This window comes from Monodelphis domestica, chromosome 6 (assembly GCF_027887165.1).
Source record: "Monodelphis domestica isolate mMonDom1 chromosome 6, mMonDom1.pri, whole genome shotgun sequence".
Taxonomy (NCBI): domain Eukaryota; kingdom Metazoa; phylum Chordata; class Mammalia; order Didelphimorphia; family Didelphidae; genus Monodelphis; species Monodelphis domestica.
In genome coordinates, this window is record NC_077232.1 from 182,597,453 (window position 1) to 182,609,075 (window position 11,623).

At 41.8% G+C, this 11,623-nt stretch overlaps 1 protein-coding gene across 3 annotated transcripts in view; it reads right to left on the minus strand.

The window, feature by feature from the left end:
* Positions 1-5,052, minus strand: part of NR3C2 (nuclear receptor subfamily 3 group C member 2) — a 411,230-nt gene extending 406,178 nt beyond the window's left edge. Inside the window, exon 1 of one of the 3 annotated variants that reach the window (XM_007496254.3) lies at positions 4,900-5,052. Coding sequence is in view for 2 of the 3 variants with exons in the window: in XM_007496252.3 (XP_007496314.1) it covers positions 4,149-4,188 (40 nt within the window). In the remaining variant the exon portion in view is untranslated. Of the gene's footprint in view, positions 1-4,148; positions 4,576-4,899 lie in introns of those variants that run through there. The other 2 variants (XM_007496252.3, XM_001366781.4) reach the window with 2 other exon arrangements.
* Positions 5,053-11,623: the final 6,571 nt, after the last annotated feature.

Below are 11,623 nucleotides of genomic sequence, written 5' to 3' on the forward strand. Positions count from 1 at the left end.
GATAGATCTTAGAGTTAGATATTAACTTATCCAGTCTGCCCATAAAGGGCAGAAATACCTCTATGAATTCATCAGTGAGAGTGTCATCTAATCTTTGCTTGAATATTTTAGGTGACAAGGGACTGTCACCTAACTCTTAAGTCCCTTTACCCAGTTATAGGAAGGCTTCAATTGTTGGCTCCATGTTTTGTTTTGGTTAAATTTTTTCTTAAGACGTGCCAAAATTTGATTCTGAATAAACTTTCACCCATTCGTTATAGTTTGGCCTTCTAAAGCTACATAAAATATATCTGTTCCTTCTTCTATGAATTTATATTATTCTTCAAATACATGAATATTCTCTTCAAATTTTCTCTAGATTCTAAATTAAGTCCTTCAATTTTTCTATATCCTGTATTCATCCCAATTAATTTAGGCCTATCTTGTAGATTGTTAAGATAATTTTAAATCTTTGCCATTTGTGACTATATCTTTCCCATCTGTGTTACCTTCAAATTTTTAAAAATTCCTATTTTTTCTGTCTTCACTGAAACCTCTCATTTAACAAGTGAACAAGTTGTTTTACTTCTCTAGAGTTTAGAAAGCAAAGGGTAGAGCCTTTTGACACTCCACTAGAAATTTCTATCCAAGTTGTCAGCAACTCTTAATAAACACTATGTTGATAAATTTACTTAAGTATCTGTGAAAATCACCTTTAAGCATCACACATGCCATCCTATCTTGGGAGGTGCCAAAAGTCATTCTAATGTATATTATTGTGTAAAAATGATCTCCTGATTGAACAAACTAATATCCCTACCAAAAGAAGAAATAAGATATGTATGGCAATGAGTTTAACCAAACCATACAATAGATGGATTATTCAGATAATGATCTCTCTTAAATTCATAAAGAGTGTTAATAAAATTATAAGACTAATTGAAAATTATTTTCAGGTGTCCAAATATGGACTAATGAATCAGCCTAGTATTTTATTTCCAATACTACTTATAGGAACCCAGGATATATACTCTTAGACCTGTCATATAATGCAGACAGGGATGATGCCTATATACCAGGGTGATTTCTTTTTTTTTTTTATGGAAGCCAATAAAAAGTTATGAACATTTAAAACATAATAACTAATGAACTGGGTGACCCTGGAAGGATGCTAACATCTGAAAGGAAAAGGAAGCTTTCCATTACTTAAAAATTAGCTCTACCAGATGTTAATATGGAGACCTAGAACTGTTTTCTCTTCCTCAGAATGGAAGCTGCAACACAAGAACTCTTGAGTTAAAGGTAAAAGCAGTACTCTTATTTTCAGACAATCTGCTTAATATTAAAAGGAATTTTATCCAAAATTATGGGGAGTGGGAAAAAGCAATGGTAGTGTGTTCAGTCACTGTTAAGATTGCTAAAACATAAACTTCTATCTTCTTTCCCCTATTAGATAGGGGTTTGCCTAAAACAGCTTAACTATTAATATTCTTCTCAAAAATAAATTTCACTCATCATAGTTGAAACACCTCAAAGTGTTATGATATAATCTTTAATTTTTTTAGACTCCTAAGAATTTAAAAATCATATTATACAATAGTTGTAAAATTCAACAACTCTTCTTTCATCATCTTTATGATAGATCAGTGTTATTTTCTGATCTTTTATAGACAAGATAAGTAACAAGTACTAGTCCAAGGTCATCCAAGTTAGCCTGTGGTGAAACCAGTTAGAACTGAGCAGACTTGATTACTATTTCCCTGCTTATTTTGAGCCACCTAGCCTCAAAAAAAAAAAGTTTTCTCCTTAAAGGAAAAATCAAGCTCCTCTCCTAGTAAAATGATACTTTTCTCAAACTGCATTTTCATGAACATCCCAAGATGTTCACTGTTAATAAGGACACGGACGGATTTCAATGTAAATATCATTGACATAGACAATATATTGACATAGAAGTCAATATAAATTTAAAAGTTGATATATTTAAGGATACTCCCTTGTTCTTCAACTTAAGAACAATTCGATGCAATAGAAAAAGTAATATCTGTATCTGAAGAGTTAGGTAAATATTGAGGTAGGGGATAGTATGAATATTTACAACAGTCCTCTTATCCGGAGCAATAATATCTATTTAACTTGCCCGTGGCTTTACTTTACCATGGGATCTAGGGGTTTCCTCAATTGCTATCAAAAGGATTAAATGCAAAAATAAAAATGGCAAAAATAAAAACCAGAAAAAAATCAATCTTTAGGAAAAGGCCGAGAGATAAGGGTGGTCGAACTTCAGCTGCCAAAGGCATCTAAAAGCTGCTTGCTCAGGGCATTTATCAAAAGTGGCCAAAACTTTTTTTCCCCCAAAATAGTCCTCTGGCGGCCAAAGAATAAAAAGTGGAAAACCAAAACACTAACACACACACGCACACACACCATACTGACTGTGCCTCCGGATTACGCAGCTTCTTCTCTCTTCTCAAAGTGAACACCACGCAAAGCGGAGCAGCACCGCTGCAGCCCCTTCACACCTGCCTCCCCTCTGCACGGGGGTCTCAGTCTCTTCTACCTGTTGCTAAGTCCACCTCCTTCACCACCACCGGGTCGCCGCTGTTGCGCAGCCCCCTTAAGTCCAACCACATCCAGGCGGGCAAGTGCCGCTCTCCTTGCTGGGCGAGAACATGAAGCGCCAATGCTTCCTCACCCAGGTAACTACATGGGTTTCCACTGCAGAGCCTTTAGTCGGCTCTATCTCTCCAGCCCAATGACACCCGGGGCGCAGAGAGAGAGGCAGGGGGGCAGGGCGGGTGGGAGGGGAGATGGGAGGGAGCGAAGGGAGGAGGGGGGAGCGAGAGGGCAGGTCACATGTCCAGATAAAGTTCAGATCAAGCTCCCGCCCCTCAAAGCCTTTCCCATTGGTCAGAAGAAAAGCGAGGAGCCACGCTACACCGGTAGGCAGCCTTTTCATTGGATAGACGGGATTGTCAGTCACTAGGCGGGCGACATGACTGATACAAAGTTGCTGCGACACAGCCTGGAATATGTGGCTCCCCCTTAAAGCCACAGAAGTGGCAAAAGCGCTGGAAGCCAGAGACTACGACACTGATGCATGCGTGCCCTCTATTCTTCTTCCACTAGCCTCTCATCCAAATGCTTGGCATTCAAACTAACTCTTCCTTCTCCCTTCTTAAGTCGGCAACTAGTAGGAGGGTGGGGGGAAGGGGAGCGATTAAAGGGAGTCGGAGTCCCTGCTCTCCTTTCAGAGGACAGACAATCTGGGTGTTTCCTCACACTCTACCTGCGGCACCAGGTGAGCGGTAGCAATCAGTGCCATTGGTCCTCCCTAAATAGTATGGAGGAGAGCGTAGTGGGCAGCAAAGCTTCTTCCCCCTGCTCCTTCCCTGGGTTTTTCAGTTATCAGCTGAGCAGCCGTCGCCACCACTGATGTTTAAAAGCTAGATGATCATGTTCCCATTAGATTTCCTTTTCATTAGATTCAGTAAGAGTAGGAGGTTGTCAATGCAATGCAGTAAAACCCTTTAAACACAGTCCCCTCCCCCTAAATGCACAAGGGTCAAGGACTGGAGCTGTTCTGCCTTACAGTGTTTATTTATTTATTTATTTATTTATTTTGCTACTAGTTTAGCTTTGGGGTTTCTGCCAGGCCTAATTTACCATCGAGGATTTTCACTTCTTTAAAACTGTATTAGTAGACAATTGGGAGAAATAAATGAGGAGAGGAGAAGGAACAAAACTATTAAACTAAAAAGTGTCTGCAATAAGATTTCCGTTTCCCTTTGGCTTCCCCCCACCTCAGCTATCTCCTCCCGCCCACCCAAACTCTACTTGTAGTTACTAAGCAAATGATACTTCATAACTTTGATTTCTTTGGACTTTTTATGTACAACGTATACACACCCGTACAAAGCTTTTGCTCTTAAGTCTGCAGCAGTGACGTACACACCTAAATCTAGCCCTCCCCCCCCCCCAGCCTTCTAGACTTAGAGCCCCGCGGACAGCAGCAGCAGCGGCAGCAGCGGCAGCAGCTGCAGCTGTGTGCAATAATTCCCCTCCCCCGCCTCACCTCCTCGCCCGCCAAAGCCAGAGATTGAGGCACCCCTCACTCACAGCTCCAACTATGTCTTTTACCATTTGGGAACCCAGGCCAGAACACCTACCCTGCTGCCTCAAATCCACCGAGGTTCGGTTAAATCCCATGCAAAAACCCAAGCGGGAGGGAAGTCCAGGCTGCGAATCCGTTTGGTGCTCCCTACTTTGACACACAAATGTTCCGGACAACAAGCTACAACTCCATTTCTTTTAATCTAGAGTCCCAAAGACTTCAGCACCCGGGGAACAACTTTCGCCGCAGGGCTCGCCGTCACGCGTACTTTCCCGATTTAATAACCGGTCAAACATTGATCCACACTCTCAGACTTAGCGGGCACACATGAGCTAAGGAGCTAGAGAAGATCCCAGACCGAAATACCCAATTGCGAGAGGAGAGGAGACAGCGGGGGAGCAGCCGTCTGCTGAGTTATTTATTATTTAAAGAAATGGACGTGTCTCTTTTACTAAGTTTTTAGCTCATGAGGGGAAGGCTGGTCTTGAACTGGATCTTAGTTTCTTTGCAAAGACCTAGGTTACAACTCTGTAGAAGCAGTAACGCCTCCCACCCACCCCTATTATCACCACCCAACGCAACACGCCAGCCTTCCCTCCCCAACCCCCGCCCCAGGAACCCTGTAATAGCTCCACATCTCCCATTACCCACTACCTTCGCTTAATTTCTTTTTACCCCTAGCCCCTTGCCCAGAAACTACTCTATAGCTTTCTCCGTTGGCCGCTAATTTTCCGCAAAGAAATGGTCTCCCGCCGCCGCCGCCGTCACCACCGCTGTCTGTACAAAGTGATTTTCGCTGCACTCACCTTTTCTAGGACATGGTGGGGTGGTTGTGGAGGAGCTGCCGAGACTCCTGCTGCCGCTGCCGCCGCCAACAAGTCCAATAATAGTAGAACGGTGATAAGGATGAGGATGATGATAATAACAACAATAACTGTAATGACGGTGGTTATAGTAATATTGTTAAAACGCAGGAGGAGGAGGAGGCGACAGCGTTAAATCCTGGTAGAAGGGGTTGTAATCACACACACTCACATAACATGCGCACCCCCAGCAGCGGCCGCGACGGCGGCTCCTCCAGTTCGTATCGCCCTCCCCGGCTCTTCGCTTTACACACATACACACAAACACACACACACACACACACACACACACACACACACACACACACACACACACACAATCTCCCCCTCCTCCCTTTCCTGGAGGCTGTTTGATGCTGCTGCTGCCGGTAGGGAGAGTAGGTGCGGAGATAGATAGGAGGCAGGGAAGTCCAGCCAGATGATCCCTCTCTCCTTTTCCTTCTCTATTTCTCTCCCTCCCTCCAGTTCAGCTTTGGCTCCCTCTCATTACCCCTCCCCCCTTCAGTCCCCTCCGGGGTACTGGTGACAGCTCCACCGAAGGGGTGTGTGTGTGTCTATGTGCTTGCATGCGCGCGCGCGCGCGAGCACGGAGTTGGGGGGGAGTACTGTGAGCACTCCTCCCGCCCCCCCGTCACACCCTCACCAGTGGGGACGGGCGGGGGCCTGGGGAGGACTACCTGGGTACCAGACAGACTCCCAGACAGGAGCTGAGGGGGGGGGGAGGAAGGATGGAGGAGGATAGGGACCTGCAGAAGGGCCCGCCAAGTCCCCGGAGGGGGGAGAAAACACCCCAAAGACAACACGCACAGCCTATTATCAAGAATAATAATAATAGAATGAAAACTCGTAGCCAGTCCCGGGGCGACTGCCCCAGATGCTTCTTCAGGTGCACTTCGCACCTGCCTGCAGAGGGAGAAGGCTGGGGACCACAGGACCACGAAGAGGGAGGAGAGGGTAAAGGGAGGAGGGTAAAGGAAGGAAGGGAAAAGTTTCTTTTCCTCCACCTCCCCCACCCCTCCCGCTGGCCTCCTCCAGCTCACGGTTTGCCCCCTCCCCCTCTCTTCTCTCCTGAGCCCCCTTTCCACTCCCACGGGGGAAGGGGGAGGGGGAGAGGAGAGGTGAGAGTGTGAATGCACATGTGTGTCACGGGCTGCAGCCGGTGCCCGGCTCCGGACCGCGGCTCTTCCGCTGCCAGCGGCAGCGGCTCTGCCAACTAAGCCCAGTGGGGGTGAGCGCCCGGGGCTCCCCCTCCCCCAAACCCGCCCAGGAGGTGCGCGCGGCTCGGCTGCAGGGCGCGCGCTGCGCGCACCCATGCCGGCACACATTTACACGCGCACACACGCGCACCCAGACGCTGCCGCTGGGAAAGTGAAAGAGGGAGGGGGCGGGCCCGGGGAGGGATCAGGCGGCGGCTGCTGGAGCAGCTGCTCAGCTTCTTGGGCCCTCCGCGTCCAGAGAGGAGCAGAGCCGCGGGCACGGGGAGGGCTCTGGTGGCGGCGCGTGGGAGGAGGCGTGGGGAGCCCAGGGCGGCCCTCTCAGTCCCTACGCACCCGCGCTCCCCCAGGTCCTGGGGCGGGAGACTGCGCGCGAATACACACGTGTGGAGACCCTCCCCCTGCCCCGGAGGGATCTTACTTTTGGGGGGACAAGGAGACGATTCACTAGCCCCTTCCCTTCACAGTGCCTTCGAATTAGGAGGCTCTGCCAATGGAGCTATCCCTTCCCCACCCCTCGGCCTTCTTTTAGACTCCTGTCTTTAGGCGACCCCTCGCTTACTGGACTCTCCACCTCCGGACAAATGAAAGGTTCTAATCCTACCCTGACCCGCTCTTGCTGGATTTTGCTCTACATTCTGTATCATTATACCCTCCCCTTCCCACCCCCTTTCCCCCCTGCCAAATATTAGGGCATCCCCGCGCCCACCAAGAAAACGTCATCACCCGCTGTAGGAAAACTTCTGCTGCATCTCATTAATACTTTACTGTAAGTGGTCCTTTCTCACCTGGATGACTTTAGCTTCCAGCAAAACAGCTTTTTGCCTCGGCTTCTCTTTTTTTAAAATGAGTTGTTTTGGAGAGCCTTAGAAGTCTGTAAATATCTTAAAGAATTTAAAGTGTTAAGTGTTGCAGTGGTGCTATTAGTGAATAAAATCCCACTTCAACTAAATATCCTTAAAGATTTTAAAGTTTTAATAAGTGTTGCAATGGTGTTATATTATTGGAGAAAATAACATTTAAAATGTTTTAACTATAAACATGCATGTAAATAAGCAACAAAGTAGAAAAAAAAACAATGGTTTACCTGTATACGAAGATCTGAGTTACAAAAATAAATTTGGGGGTGGTTATATAGTATTAGCATAGTATATTTTATTAGTATAATATAACATAGTAAAGTTTCACCTCAAAGAATTCCCCTAAATGGTTAATTGTTTAGTGCATTTAAACTACAATTTAACTTACAGAACTTTACATTATGTATAATTTTTAAGAAATCAATGCTTTTTAAAAATTGAATTTTATTCAGTCGAACATAATTTGTGTAAAATAAGGTTTACTTCAATCATCTTAGAAACTTAGCAAGAAACAGAATTTTTCCTTTGATTGTCCTCACATTTTCAAGTTATGCTTGTCTTGTCTCATTTTTAAAAAATCATTATTGCATATATTTTTTAAAAAACTATTAAAAACACATCAAAAAATTTATTTCTGGTTTCCATACCAACAACAATGTTAAATACAATGTAGTACATAAGAAGCAGGTACAGTTATTTAGAATATAAATGGAAGTTCATAGATAATTTATCTAATGGCAACATTTGGGATAGATATTAGGGGATCTTTCAGTTAGTGATGGACAAATTATGAAATAGTTTCACTTGTACGAGCATATATTTAAATGTTTACTGAAAATACTGTAACAATTCCCTTCCCATTAACGTGATTCTATAGCACTTTATCTTTTTCTCTATTCTAACTGGCCATGGGACAGGTGGTCCTTCATCGTAATATAGCTCAGGGGTAAGTTCTGTGGCTCCCTCTTGCAAAGAGAAGGTGACACTGGTTTTGCTTGGAAGGATCCCAGAAGTAATGCCTCTGAAAGGTTTCATAGTGTATGAGGTTTCAGGGCTTCCTGGCCATTATGAATACTGTTCATTCCAGGGTACTACCCATAAAGAGCTTCAGCAACATAGCAACTGAAAAAAAAAATGCTTAGCAGTATCTGACTTGTTTGTTTTCATTATTTATCTTAACAAAATTTGCTTTTCCTCCCACTTTCTTACCTTTATTTTTTCCCCCCAGTGGGTGATAAAGAAAGAAAGGAAAGAGATTTTTAAAAGCATAAAAATTAAATTGATATCTGGATGACTACCAAACCATCTTAAATCTCCCAGCAGCTTCAGAAATCTCCCATTTTGACAACTGTTCACCCTCTACCCACAGCTGCTGGAACCTCAGGATAGTTCCCTCCTCCCTTTTGGTTTTTAGTGTCACATTCCCTAATGTATGCTGCCATAAAGTGCACGACTCAGCCTTTGCAAATTTGTGACATCACATCCTCTATTATATAACTTCAAATACAAAACATAATATCTTGAATTTATACTGTAAAAACCCTTCCTTGCAGCTTTTTGTGAGCCACTGTTCAGCTGCCTCTACTATTGTCAAGAATATGCTGAAAGACTTTTTTTTCTTAAAATGACAAAATCTGAAGGTCAAAAAGTAAATATGTTTGATACCATATTTTAAAATGTAATGCTTCTGACTACCATCCTTTGGAACTTTATTTACTCAATAAAAAGAAGAGTTCACTCAGCATCTCTTAATTTGATTTTACCTAATTTCTAAAAAAGTAGAAAATAAACAGTCAATCATAAAGCACGTTATAAGAGCTTCATCCATGCTGACATTTTTTTTCTTTTTGAAAAACGTGCTTTCTCCCCCCTCCCTTGTACCAGCTGTTGGAAGGAAAGAGTTGAACTAGAGAGAGGAGGAGGAGGGGAGAGAGAGAGAGAGAGAGAGAGAGAGAGAGAGAGAGAGAGAGAGAGAGAGAGAGAGAGAGAGAGAGAGAGAGAGAGAGAGAGAGAGAGAGAGAGAGAGAGGAAGAAGACAAATAGAGGAAAGGAATTAAAATACAACTTCTTTGTTTATTGCAAAACACACGTTACAGTTTATAAACATTTCCAACAAATAAGAAATTATGGACAAGAAGATAAATACAAAGCATATCAAGGTTCTGGTAAACTCCAAAAGACATACAGTTACAATTTGAGCTACTTGAAATTTTTTTTGTTTTTCACTTTTGGTTACTTATGGGTATCTGTATTTTTAAAAACTACCTATCTATCTTTTCATCTATCTAACTACATCTCATTGGTGATGATTTAAAACATAGAATATACCAGAATAAAGCAATTGTATGGCCAGATTTTGAGATGACAGAGCCCTAAACAGAATATGCATCACAATTAGTATGCCTTATTATTAGAAGCAAATCAGATTTCACTGTGCCTACACTATTGCTCTATATTTAGAAATAATGTACAGTGGTTGAAAGGGGGAGGAGGAAGCCAGAGAAACATGTTTTAATAAGAAACAAGAGATTTTTCATTTTCTCTTCTGATGCAGACTTGATTCAGAACACAGAAATTCATTCATCACAGATAAATTGCAGTGCTTAAGCTTACATAAATAGCCACATGACCTGTATGTGCATTAAGGTTATGCATTGAACAGTTTTCCATTATATTGGGTGCATTCAGAGCAACAGAAAGATGAGACAAGTCCAATGGGTCAGTTACAGAAAACTTAGAATTTTCCTATTTAGCTAGATAAAAACATCATCTAGTGTTTTTTGCTAGTGCCTCAGAAAAACAGTTCCTTTTCAGTTGGGTGAATATGGTATACATATATAGGTATATTCCTTCTAGATATAGCTCTATATGCACATGCATATCAGCTTTTAATAGCTATCAATAAAAATTAAATAACATCTTGACAAAATAATCTTAGTAACTGCAAAAGATAATTACAAAGGAATAAAATCCTGTTAGAATCAGAATTTTTTAGCCATGATAAACAAAAAAGATAGGTTTTATTCAGAAGCAAAAATTATCTCTTGGTTCCAAGCATCCAGGTGGATGGAGTAAAATCAAGTGATGCCAATTTGTTTAGAAAGTATAATTTTTCAATGCCCACATACAAACAATGCAAATTCTTTCATTTTTCTTTAAGGGAATGCGTTTGTTTTCAGGAGCAGTAACATGGGAGTCAGAGAATGCCCAGTGTATCTTGTCACAAATTTGCAAGTAGGTCAAGAATAACTATTTGGACACCTCAGAGGAAAAATTCTCTTCCCCAACACTAGATTTTTCTAAAGGGAGGTTAACACATGTCAGATACATGACATTGAAAACAGCAGAGAGAGAAAAGCATAAGCCCCTTCCTAGCAGATGTCATCTTTATTCCTAAAGATAGAGGTAAATTTGCTCTGGGTAGTGCATTACAAAGCAAACTAAAGAGGAGACTCTGCAAGTATCAAATTTCCCTTCCACCTGCAGTCACCCAAAATTGAGTGATTTTGCACTAGGGGGAGTAGGGGTAATGGTATAGTGCAAAAGCAGCCTACTGTGCCATCTTATTTAGAGGTCATATGCCCTATTTTGAGAACTGAATCAAAGTGTATGGAGTTTTGAGTCTGTTCCAGATAAGGCAGCTGGGTATTTCCCATTTCATTCTAGCTAGTACAATGGAAATTTTATATAATCTTACAATAAATCATAATTTTATTTAGTGGAATTTAATTTAGGGTATTAGTGCATTAGCTCTCTCCTTTGGGTGGGAGAATTTTTAACATTTGGTAAGACTTTGTATAAAAACATTCAATTTTATTAAATACTAGAGTTTGATGAATTAAAATGTGCTGTCCCTTCCCTCCTTTAGATTCCCTAACAGGTGCAATCCTTTTCATGTGGATGTATAGTTTTCCACAGATCACTACATAATTTTATTAATGCCTAACTTTGTGACATATAATCAATTTTAAAGCCTTATGCAAAAATTAAGCATGTGTAAATAGTTTCTATATGGAAAGCTTATGCCACACCAAATATTAATATTTAAACCATAGCCTATTTTGAACTATTTCATGCTAATTATAGATATACTTTAATATTTTATCAGAGTGAATAGACAAGTCCCCTTTTAACCTAGTTCATTTCTTTAAAAAAAAACTCACACAACAAAAAATGTTCTTTAATGGTCTGAACCATAAATGTGGCTGAACCACAGCTAAGTGTAGCACCCTTGCCTGCCTTTCTAATGCATATTGAGGATATCAATAATTTGCTTATATTAAGGGCCAGTATATGCATTTCCAAAACAGACGGTTTGTTCCTTTTAGTTGGCTTTAGTTTCAGTTTTGTACTTTAATGGTTACTTATGTCTATGTTACATCTTCCAGCTGGAATATAAATCAAGTCCTTAGCACAATGCTCTATGCACAGTAGGTGCTTAATAAATGTCTGTTGAGAGGAATGGAACTGAATCATATATAATGAACATACATATGTCTATGTGTATATAGATATATGCACTATATATCTGTGTATATGTACATACATATATGGCTTTTAAAAACTTATTTATGTTAAGCAATACTCCAGTAC